The sequence below is a fragment of the Gouania willdenowi genome, chromosome 19 (genome assembly GCF_900634775.1).
Source record: "Gouania willdenowi chromosome 19, fGouWil2.1, whole genome shotgun sequence".
Classification (NCBI taxonomy): Eukaryota; Metazoa; Chordata; class Actinopteri; order Blenniiformes; family Gobiesocidae; genus Gouania; species Gouania willdenowi.
The window spans coordinates 3,479,142-3,491,328 of record NC_041062.1 but is presented as its reverse complement, the minus strand read 5'-3'; the positions used below and the strand labels follow the sequence as shown (position 1 = coordinate 3,491,328).

The 12,187-nt window shown below is 37.7% G+C and overlaps 1 protein-coding gene across 6 annotated transcripts; it reads right to left on the bottom strand.

Moving 5' to 3' along the window:
- Nucleotides 1–2,084: 2,084 nt before the first annotated feature.
- LOC114481527 (aspartic and glutamic acid-rich protein-like) lies at nucleotides 2,085–10,210 on the bottom strand. 6 transcript variants are annotated; one of them, XM_028476442.1, is made up of 8 exons: nucleotides 9,435–10,210; nucleotides 9,239–9,344; nucleotides 8,927–9,202; nucleotides 7,371–7,489; nucleotides 4,625–4,690; nucleotides 3,461–3,515; nucleotides 3,337–3,373; nucleotides 2,085–2,470 (listed from the first exon to the last, which is right to left on the bottom strand). In XM_028476442.1, exons 1-8 carry the CDS (start codon nucleotides 9,909–9,911, stop codon nucleotides 2,449–2,451), a joined length of 1,158 nt encoding a protein of 385 aa, XP_028332243.1. In that variant the 5' UTR covers nucleotides 9,912–10,210; the 3' UTR covers nucleotides 2,085–2,448. The 6 variants fall into 6 exon arrangements, with proteins under 6 accessions (XP_028332243.1, XP_028332244.1, XP_028332242.1 ...); XM_028476443.1 differs by having other exon boundaries at nucleotides 9,338–10,209; XM_028476441.1 differs by having other exon boundaries at nucleotides 8,927–9,344; nucleotides 9,435–10,208.
- Nucleotides 10,211–12,187: the final 1,977 nt, after the last annotated feature.

Genomic DNA, 12,187 nt, shown 5'->3' with positions numbered 1-12,187 from the left:
CATGTCCTACCTGCATTTATCTACTTGTTGGGCCATAACGTTTCCAAAACAAAAGAACCACCTATTGATTTCAGGAGGAGAGTCATGTAACCAAAAGCCAGTTTGATCCATGGAGTAGAGCAGTGATTCTCAACTGGTGGGTCGCGGACCTGTACCAGGTGGGTAGCGGACAACTGGTCAAAAATAAATAAGAACCTAATGTCTGTCTCTCATGTTGGACTTGCCTTTTATTTTGAAAGGCATGCTGTGAAATGCATGTTGCACAGGAAAATATATAGATTTATGTTTTTGAAAAAAAGATTATATATGTGTGTTTTCAACAGCTATTTTTGAAAAACTACATTTGGTTGGTTGAATTAAAAAAAAAAAAATAGAGGGTCACGATTTAATGACCGTGGCAAAATGTGGGTCGCAAGGTGAGACCAGATGAGAACCCCTGGAGTAGAGGAATATATTATATGTACATATAGTACAAATACTTTGGAACTGTGTTCGACTCACACTTCAAATTTGAAGAAAACAGATATTATGATTTAATTTGCCCACCAGAGGATAATACACTCGCTGTGGAAAGTCAATTGGTTTAGTGTTTTGCAAGAATATTCAGAGTGACTTTTGAGTTCCTTTTTTTTTTTTCAATTTTTTTATTAAAAATGTTTTACCATTTCTTTTCTTGTATTGTGCTGGTTTCATGCGTATTCTGTTAACTACTACACCGTCAAGGTTTGCTCCAAGATTGTTGGCATTAAGTGAAATAACTTCAGGTTTCCGTGTATGCGCCTACTCAAAATATAATCTGCAAATTATTTGATACAGTAACCATCAGACTATGAAACGCAGCCAATCTAGAATTCTATACTACTTGTATTTATCTTCCTAATTAATGGTTTTAACTGTAAGGAGATCAATAAAGTATTCAAAATTTGAATCTGAGCCTGATTTTTTACTTGTGAATAAAGAGTTTGAATACGTTCATGATGTGATACACAATTGTTGGGTTTATGGGAGCAAGTCAATACGATATTTTATTTGTATATTTATCATTATCATCATATTCATAATTTAAAAAAAAAAAATGACTCAACTGCTTTTGAAGTGCAAAACCTGAAAGTGTCACTGCCAGACTGACAGTTCATGCCAGTGTGAAAATAGAACTACGTAGCTAATGATCATCATCTCTATCATGATAAACCACACAGTTTACTATGGACTGTTTATGGTCCACATGTACTTCTTTTACTGACCAGTGGGGGCAGAAAAATGCCTCTGTTGCATCTATTCTACTAGAAAAAGAGGAACAACAACATCAATGAAGCGTAGAGAGAGTCAACGGCTGTGTTTGAAATCACATACTAACGTACTACTCATACTAAGTCTGACATCACAAAATGAATATGTAGTACGTTCACATTATGTAGTATGGAAAAATTTAGTATGCGAGAAATACCCGGATGGATACTATGATGGGACATTTTTTAAGTATGCACGATGGGCACACTAGTCATACTCAACCGCCCCATGATGCATTGCGAGCGGAATGTAAAATGGTCACGGGACCAGCTTCAAGCTAAAAGTTAAACATCCCCTTTTCAAAATAAAAGCATCTCGTCTTGTCTTCCATTTGTTTTTCACGCTTTTATTTTGAAGTTAACTATAGGTTTAGTCAGTAGCACAACAGCGGGTCTCCGGAAATCTCCGAAATGAGTTTCCGTCAGTTTTTTGGATCAAATGCAGGTTTTGCAGGTTCACGTGTTCAGTCTGTTAACTCGTGGTTCGCTCATTGAATCTTTTCTTTTGTGCCATCCTTTGATTGCCATGACAAGTAAAACAATGTATGGCTTCCAAACAGGTGTGACAGGACTTTACCCTGAACAGCTTTCTACGAAACCTATCATCACAGAAACATTTTAATCTATTCACTTATCACGTCCAAAAACAATAGACCAAACGCAAACTCCAGTTAACCATTTGACATGGCGTGACTCACACTGTAAGAGCCAGACATGTGTATGAGAGCATGTTTGAGTCACTAAAAAGTCATGTTATTACAATCATTAATGACAGACAACAGAAACAGACAGTTCAAAAGTTGTTTTTGCTTTATTCTAAAATTTGTGGTGAATCAACAAACATGTCTAAAGCGTTGCACACCTGCACGAGCAGCAGTAGACTTCACTTCTTCTGTTCATAGTGCAATAGTAAAAATTCAATAAGACATGACTAATATAAAAATACACTCTACACCACTGACTTTTCCTCTGTCGCTTGAATTAGTTGAAAATACTGTACTTTTTTTTTTTTGCAAAAACATGATTTTTTTTTTGTCAAAGGGTTTTCGGTCAGATGCGCGATTCGTGAAAGATCCGTCGCTGGATGAGGTTCTCTCCACGGTTTCGGTCCTGAGAGCAGACCACGAGGTTCTACAGAAGGAAAAAGCTTCCAGGCGACTCAGAGGAGAGAAGCAACAGTCCTGCAAACAGTAACCAAGGCCAGTTCAGCTGTGTGGAATGTAACTGACTTTGTAATTGGCATGAAAATTCTATCCAAACTGTCATTTACAATTGAATTAAACGCTAACCAGGGGAACCATATTACAGTTTATATGGCTTACAATTATTAAAATATGTTTCGTATCAAGTTTTCCCACAACCTGTCAATTCTGTTGAAGATCATTTTACAATTTAACCAAAATAAAACTCAAAACGGAGGGCTATATTGACAGAAAAAAGGCTCATACGCCCAAACCAAAGATATTAATACTAATATTTTCATGGATAACAAAGCCTAACAATGTCACCAAGGAATAAATGACAAATTGAATGAGAAATAATATGTTTTAGTGTATTTTACAGCTGATTTAAGACTAAACTAAACTAAACTCCATGTTCAATGACAATTCAATTCAATTTATCCTCTGAAAATCACTTACAATGACGTTCTTAATTACTAAAGTTAATTTACCATTAATCACAAATACTAATCCTGAAATAAATAACACAATATTTATATTTTTGCTCTTGTGTTAGCTTTCTGTTAGCATCTCTTATGATAATGGGTCAGTTTTGACTCAAAACGATGCTAACAGAAAGCTAACACAACGGGAAGGTTACATTTCATGGGCGTATTTATTTCAGGCTCAGTAATTGTGATTTATCGAATTGAACTTTAATATTTTGGAATAAAATTGTCATTTCAACTGCAATTGGAAAAAATGCTGGACACAGTATAATCATAATTGAGCTGTAATTGAACATGGATAATCAAAGACGTAATTGCAATTGACAAATGTGTGTGTGTGTGCGCCTGATTTGTTTCCAATAATAGAAGGTTTCTCACTGAAAGAAGGATCCCGTCAGCTCATCAACAAAGCCACCTAAAAGATACAACAAAAAAACCGAATAAATCAGTGGGACAATGTTGAGTAGGTCAACAGCGATGCACATAAATAATGTGTGTGTACCTGGTGTGCAAATAGTGTCGCACAGAATGGGACAAATGTAGCAGGAGGAGCAATCCTGGGGGGAAAAAAGGAGGGAGGGGTTATGGGAAGTTGATAAAAACAACACTGCTATAATACTCAACTATCCTGGTCTACGGACGACTGGTGCAGAGCTGTTTCTGGCTATACGCAGACCCCATGAACCACTAAGAAGCCCCAAAGCCCATTCCTTTATTTCATCTAAGGAGAAGGAGATGTAGCTTCTTATTTGTAATATGCTGAAAAATAATAAAATAAACAACAACTATGAGCTGTGGCTAATATTTTTTAGTGTTCTTGCTCTAATCCAGTCGTTTTCAACATTTTTGTCCTGTGTATCCATACAAACCCAAACTAAAAATACAAAGTCCATTAAAAAAATCAATGCAACTTTCATGTGATTACTTCATTAGTAGAAAAATATTGTCATTTTTGGAAAATATAGCTAATGTGGTCTACTATTAATCCAGTTTCAGTCAATTACAAGAAAAGACAGTATATATTAAGCAATATTATTGTTAGATGGTAGTCAATTTAACCCTAAAGAAGAGTGATAATTCAATGATAAATCAATGATAAATCAATGATAAATCTTGTGCCCCTGTACCCCTAGGGGTACGCGTACCCCTGGTTGGGAATCACTGCTCTCAACTCCACAAAAAAAAAAAAAAATACAGTTTGTTGTTCTTATTTTGCTTGAGTGGCTCAACTTAAAGTTGCTCAACGACATAACTAACATTTTTTTTCACACTGTCAAAGTGACATTTGTGGTGTCAACATGAATCACTTACGGATAATGATATTTTAGGCTTCTACACAAACACAATACAAAATACATCAAGGTAAGAATGAAATAAAAAACACTTCTTAAAAAAAAACCTTTCCTCTTCGGCAGTGTCTTTGCATTCTTTTACGGGACTTCAAATCCCACCATGCATTGCAATGCGGGAAACTTTTTGAAAGTTCAAGTCCCCATGACCATTTGTATACAAACAGATTATGGTGGATTAAGAAACAAACATTTGAGCTGCAATTTCAACCTTAAACAATAGTTTGTGGGTAAATCCCTATGGATGGATGGATGGATGGATGGATGGATGGATGAATGGATGGATGGATGGGTGGATGGATGGATGGATGGCTTACCTGGCAATGCTCACAGTTCTTGTCTCCCTCCTCACAGGGACACTTGTCACAGTTTTTGGAGCAATGCTTTAAAAGGAAGAAGCAAAGCACACAGTGAGATTATTCCAGGTGAAAACATTGCTAAATTCAGAAAAACATTTATTACCATTTATTTTTTTATTTATTTATTTATTCAGTTTATTTCCGACATGGTTGCATTCACAGAAGTTTTGTTATTCTTTTTTTTTTTTTTTGGACATGCCGAAAAAGGAGACGAGAGAAGCAGTTTGCTTATCCAAGTCCCGTCCCCTGTTTTGTACACAGAAAATTTACATCAAAGTTCATCATTCGGCTCTGTGTAAACTAGCACAATAACTTTCATTTATTCAGCTTCTTTTAGCTTTAATTTGACGGTATTTATTGTAATCCGCTGCGTCTGACTTTGTCTAGTAAACGTGTCAAACTCAAGGCTCGGGGGCCAAATCCGGCCCTTTACAGCATCTAATTTGGCCCGCAGGAGAAAGTAAAAATGACAGAAAACATGAATTATTGTGTAAATTACCAAATAATCCAGTCCACAATATTTCTAGGGGCTTGCATTTTGTCTTTGTTTATATCACATGAATGCAGTCATTTTTACTTGCAAATTGTGAAAAGAACTCAACATTTTTCCACAAATCTTGCAATTTCTCACAAACAATTCCACAACATTCCTCTAAATCAATGTTTTCCTAACTTTATTGCCCCATGTACCCCATAGCCTTTATTTCTTATCGCAAATACCCCTTAGCTCATGTTGTCTGCAGGCTCTTCTCAACTCATTCCTGTGTCTTGTCCAACATTAACCTTGAATTTAGGCCTTTTTTATTCTTTTATTTCTGATGTTTTGCTCGTTTTAGAATCTGATCCTCACCTTTTGGTGTATTTTAATGAGTTGTGCCACAAATTATTATTGATGGATGAGAAAAAAAAGTCTGTGTACATGTAAAAAATAAAAAAATAAACTGACAAATGTTTTTGTGTACCTCCTGAAAGGTGTTCAAGTACCCCTAGGGGTACACGTACCCCAGTTAGGGAACCACTGCTCTAAATTACACAAAAAATGGGAACAAAATCAAAATATTTTGAAGTGAATTGAACTGATATTGATAACTAGGGCACAATAATGTTAAAGTTGTTCTTTTTATTGCCATCTAAAATCTGCGGCCCACTTGAGGTGAAACGGGTCCTTATTTGGCCCCTGAACTAAGATGACTGACACCTCGTGCTCTAGCATCATGGGGTTTTTGATCAGTTGAACACTCTTAACAATCTGTCAGATCTGGAGTCCAAAGAGCTGTCACTAGTGTGAATCAGTGAAGCAAACCAATCATTAAGAAAAACAATCAAACCAAAGCCATCACAATGACTGGATTAAAAAAATAAAGGTGCGGTCGGCTACATTCTTGGAAACAAACGCACAGATGAGCTTGACATATGGAGGATGACATGACAAATGAAATGAAAAAATAAATCAAATTGAATCACTTTAGGACGTATCTGTGTCGTCATCATCCGAAAATCCAAAAGCCAGAAAGAAAAAAAAAGAAAAAAATGGAACTTGGAAAATAAACTGAACTTTTAGAACCTATAACTGAAAAGGAATGTTCCAGATTAAAAACATAGCTGATAACCAGTGATGCAAGGAGGTGGCAGCGCTCTGACGTGGGCATACGGTAAATGATGTTGTATCAATCAAAATATGTGACTACTGACAGAAGCAGCTCGATGACTTTTACTGAACGTGCAGATTTACAATAAGCAAAAGTCATCCAGCATGCATTTCACTCACTATGATCACGTATGTACAGTATATCCTATATACTTTACATATCTATCCTACTAATACCTTGCTTTTATAGTGCAGGGTTTTCAACCATGTGTGAAATTATTCAATTTCACCAAACTGGTTGAAAAAACATTTTTGAAAACTAACACTCAAAAATGGAACTGTAAAAATGTATTATAAATGTATGTATTATTATTATTAGAATAATGCATGTATATACATTATCTAAATATAATATACAATTAAATAATAAAAATACACACTTTGATAAGCATGACTGCATATATATCATAATAGATTTAATAGATAATTAATAATAGATTTATTTGCTGTTGTTCATTTGATTCCTATTAAAAACACTTAAAAGAATGACTACAGAGAGTTAAATGTACTTTTTTATTAGAAAGAAGAAATATGAAAGATCATGACATGTTTCTTTGTGTTTATTTGATTCCTAATCAAGACACATTAATAAGAATGACTGCGTATTGTTAAAATAGGCTATAAAATTTAATTTTTTTTACATTTTTCGGATGGTGCTGTGGCTTGTTTATAGCTGAATTTCTGATTCTGATTCTAGTCAATGTATAAAAGTGATGTAAGAAATGAGCAGGAGCTGAAAACAGCTGCAGTGCTACAAGGAGAATTATGGTTGTTGTAGTTTATGTGAAGTTTTGATATTTTAGCCCTAGTTTCTGTCATTGTGCATTGATTTGCATTTAGTCTCAGTCCAACATATCAATACAACACAAATAAATAAAACCCAACATCAGCCTGTATTTCAAACCTGTTTTTGTCATTGCAAACATTTGTGCCACTGTGTAGATATTTATTATATGATTATTTACTTTATTAATTTATGATTATTCATTTTTCAACCAACCTTGATGTACAGTATAGGAGACGACTGATGCATGGAAAAAGAGCTCATGTTCTCACCTCACAGATTGAACAAACGCTACACAAAGAGCCAGAATGGAACTGGAGAACATCAGGGATCATCTGGTCCTCAGCTCCATCCACCTCCTCTCCTGCTGAGTCTGAGCCTTCAGTTTCATCTGCAGACGATCAGCAAAAAAGTGTTCACAAACACATGTAAAATAGTTCATAAAACACAGATTGAAAGGATGAGAACTTGCAAATGTACCGTAATGCTGAGTCAACTTTTCATTTTTATTCAGTTTTGGATGGAAGGTGGTAATTTCAGGGAGGAGTTATATATATATTTAAAAAGTACATTATATAGGGTTAGAGTTATATCAAAATAATATAAATAAATATTTAAAGAGAAAGTATTATGTTTTAAATGTTACTGTAGACTTAGAAAAAGACTTTCACCGATCATCATATCTTTTTTTATTTTATTATCATATTGTAATAATAATTTTTATGTTTCGTTGGTCAGCTTGTATTTATTTATCCAATTTTTTTAATGTATTTATTTAGTTAAAGATTTTGCTTTTCTATAAGGGCTGGGTTTGTGTTTTTTGTCATTCATTCATTCACTCACTGACTCTTTTTTCAGGGTCACGTGGGTGTACTGGTGCCTATCTCCAGCTCTCATTGGGCATTAGACGAGGGTACACCATGGACAGGGCGCCAGTCCAACGCAGACAACCACTCACTCTAACATTCACTCCAACGGGAAATTTTAGAGAGTTCAACTTAACAACAGTCGTGTTTTTGGATTGTGAGAGAAAACCTGAGGGAACAGAGAGAACATGCAAACTCCACACAGAAAGTGTCCACACCAGGGATTGAACCCAGGACTTTCATGCTGTGTGGTGGACGTCTAACCACTATCCCACCGTGCGCCCCATTCTATAATATAATAGTGAGTGTGAGTGGTTGTCTGTGCTGCCCTGCGATGGACTGGTGCCCTGTCCAGGGTGTACCCTGGTCTAACGCCCGATGAGAGCTGGAGATGGGCATCATCAGACCCCCGCAACCCTGAAAAAAAGAAAAATGGATAGATGGATGGAATAAAGTATAACATAAATATTCTCAGAAAGCGATGAGGACTAAATCAGTTTAAATCCAAAAGAACAAAACCTGGTTAAATCTAAGAACGTGTTTCTTCTTCATGAACTTTTAGATCTGCTTTTCTGATCTCGTTCACGTGCACGGAGCCACTAACTAAAGCCTGAGCGGCTCAACAAAAGGCCTGAATGATTCCAGCTCTGCCAGATGACCCGTCTCCAAAGTACCAAAGTCTATTTTAGGAGTGTTTGACTGATGGTGTTTCCAAAATAGCTGCTGAGCTGAAGACAGAGGACACCATGGAACACATGCTCACTGTGAGAACCTACAGGAACAATACTGGAGTAATAGCAATACTAAAGGCTGATTCACTAACTACACACCTTCATCTACTCATTGTGCTCAGAGGAACTGACATTTAGATGGTTTTTCAGTGAGAACATGCAAACCTTGCTTAGAATAAAGGAGAAAAAAGTGATAAAAAGCAACAGTTCTATTGAGTGAAAGAGGTGTACCATCCTCATCTTCATCTGTGTCCTCCTCTTCCTCTGCTGCATCATCATCAGACCCCACCTCATCTTCCTCATCATCTTCATCAGACCCTTCCTCATCTTCATCATCATCTTCATCCTCATCATCGTCCTCTGCTATAGCTTCATAGTCATCATCATCCTCGTCTTCATCTGCCTCTGCAGTAGCATCATCAGTCTCATCCTCATCTTCCTCATCATTGTCGACTTCTGCCTCTGTTGTCGCATCATCTTCCTCATCATCATTGTCCTCATCTTCATCTGCCTCTGCTGTAACTTCATCAGTCTCATCTTCATCTGACTCTGCTGTAGCTTCATCTTCCTCATCATCGTCTTCTTCTTCTTCTTCTGCCTCTGCTGTAACTTCATCAGTCTCATCTTCATCATCATCTTCATCTGACTCTGCTGTAGCTTCATCTTCCTCATCATCGTCTTCTTCTTCTGCCTCTGCTGTAACTTCATCAGTCTCATCTTCATCTTCTTCATCATCGTCATCTTCTTCTGCCTCTGCTGTAGCTTCATCAGTTTCATCCTCACCATCATCTTCCTCTGCTGCAACTCCATCTGCCTCTTCCTCCTCATCATCATCATCTTCCTCCACATCACCATCTTCTTCCCCAGCGTCACCATCTTCTTCTGCCTCATCCTCATCTTCAGCCTCCTCCTCGACTGCAGCTGCTTCGTCCTCCTCTCCTTTCTCATCTTCATCCTCCTCTTCTTCACCTGCAGCTTCTGCTTCTTCCTCCTCCTCATCATCATCATCTTCTTCTACAGCATCCTCCACCTCAGCCCCCAGCTCATCATTATCTTCATCACCTTCATCCTCATCAGCTGTGACTTCCTCTTTGCTCTGAAGGTCTCCCTCATATTGGTCAACGTCCTGTGCACTCACCAGCCCAGACTGGTGCAGCTGAGGTGAAACCAGGAGGACCAGGAGGAGACCAACACACCAACCTTTCACAGGTGACATCTCGGTATAATTCTCAAACAGCTCTTCTTTAGTTACAGCTCCACTCAGACAGGCACTGGTCCCTTTGTTGTATTCCTTTGCTAGAAAAAATAAACTAAAGCTGTCAGTTCTTTAAGGAGTGAAGAAATCAGCAGAAGGATATATTGACTGAGGCTATAGCAGAAGAAACAGGACCTTGCTGAAAGGACTCAGCGAGCAGAGTGTCAGGCTTGTGCAGGGAACGCAGAGGGAACAGTGGACGCTGAATGTGTGGCTGCGTGTGAATGAGTGGCAGAGGCACATGTCTGGGGAGAATGCTGCTGATGGTCTTAACACAGTGAAGTGCAGGGGTGGGCGTGCACATGTGGTAGGCTGGGGTGGGGGGTTCTGGACTGCAGGAGAGGGGAGAGAAGCGAGGTCAAAGAACATGCAATACCATTACATGGCATGTTAATGAAGGAGTCCAGCTCAACCACAGTACCTGTTACGCCCAAAGTCACCATAACTATTTAGCTGTGGATAGTTGTCATTTGTAGAGAAGAAGCCATTTGTATTATTTTCTGAAGTTTTTCTCTTTTTTTTTTTTTTTTTTTTTAAATCAGCATAACCTTCAAAATAATCTGCATCACACGTGAATTTTTACGACTTTTACAACCATTGCACAGAATGATAGTCGCGCACACTAAACAAACATGCGCTGAATAGCACATACCACGTTCCTGAGAATTCAGTCAAATGACTCAGTTCCACCGAGTAAAACAAATGAAAATGTGCGACAGAAAACAAAATCTATATTGAATTGCCTTTGATTTGATACATCATACAACTGTGTTCCGATAAATGTAGAAATTATCTTTCAAAAAGGTTTCAGAGAGGCTCTTGACATCCGCTCATAGAATATCCATGTCACATTACAGCCCGATACGACAAGCATTAACGGTGGAGTAGTCATTTAAAAAATTGGGGCCCCCTGACACATACAGAGTAATGGGACCCATTCATATATTGGTATGTGTCAATGATTCGGTACCAGCAACTGTCGTAATATTTGACTCACAAATAAAACAACTTTAATGGAAATTGCAGATTATGCCTTGCACCATTCGATTAGGGGCCCAGGTGGGCTCCTAATAAAATTGTGCGGAATCTACGTTGAATTTGCAACCATATATCACTCGACTATGTTCCCATAAATTTGGAAATTACTGGAAATGGGGGGGTGCACCTCTGGGCCCTATTTTCTCCATATTCATACCAAACTGATCTAATGACAACTGAAAAATGGGTGCTCCCTGGTGCCCCGTGACACGTACGAAGTAATGGGCCCCATTTACATATTGGTATGTACCAATGATTCGGGACCAGCAACCGTCATAATATTTGACTCGCAAATAAATGAGATAAATGAGAAATTGTCGTTCTTTTTTTTCCTTTTGGGATCCCTTTGGGCCCCAAATCGAAAATCGGGCTCAAAGCATCGATGCGTACACATCCATAAATTATAGCTACCAAATTTCAGCCTGATGCGTTCATGAATAACAGAGGAGTAGTGATTTTAACTGGTGTTCACAACAAGAAGAAGGAGAAGAACAAGTCCGTTAACTCGGCCTAAAAAAAAAAAGCAGGCTCAACAGTTTTCAGACACAGCCTCTACAGTGAAAGTAAATCCACAGGCAGTGAACAACATGTCTGATTAATGTATGGCATGGATGCAAATAGAAGGAAATGGAGAGCGCCGCACTCCGCACATGGATCCACATTCCACAGTTTGCATTGAGAGTACATTATGTTTTAAGAGAGGGGAAGCAGAGCACACAGCAGAAAGTGATGACCCAGCCCCTCACTGCTGCGATTGACAGGTGGTCCAACAAACTATTTACAGTAAAGGCTCCTTCAACAGCTCGCTCCACTATGTGACCTTCAGTAGAGCAGTGCCATACTGACACTCTGCACCACACACACAGGGTGAATAAATCAGTTTACAATTAAAGACACTGATGTCAGTTAATAATGTACAATAAGGAAAAATTCAAATTAATCAGTTGTTCAAGAACATTCTTCAAATGTGTTTATTAATTTGGAAAAAGAACAAAAATATCAACATTGTCCTAAAAATTAACCCAGAAATATATAATCCAGTCAATTTATATAAATATAAATATAAATTGGAACCTGTGAGCAAACCAAACGCCAAAGTGCTTTTATATCAGATCCTTCACCGTGTAACGCCGTATGTAAAGCTTTGATCTATAATTAGGCATTCTGAGAAAATTTAAATAAGCAAACTGGGTTTTCAA

What these genes read in the sequence shown, in the direction of transcription:
- LOC114481527 (XM_028476438.1), bottom strand. Translation starts at nt 9,911, where the DNA reads ATGTCACCTGTGAAAGGTTGGTGTGTTGGTCTCCTCCTGGTCCTCCTG. An exon ending in AGAACTGTGAGCATTGCCAG is followed by an intron (nt 3,516 to 4,624) that starts GTAAGCCATCCA and finishes TTTTCCCCCCAG; the next exon opens with GATTGCTCCTCCTGCTACAT. An exon ending in CTGACGGGATCCTTCTTTCA is followed by an intron (nt 2,471 to 3,336) that starts GTGAGAAACCTT and finishes TACTGTTTGCAG; the next exon opens with GACTGTTGCTTCTCTCCTCT.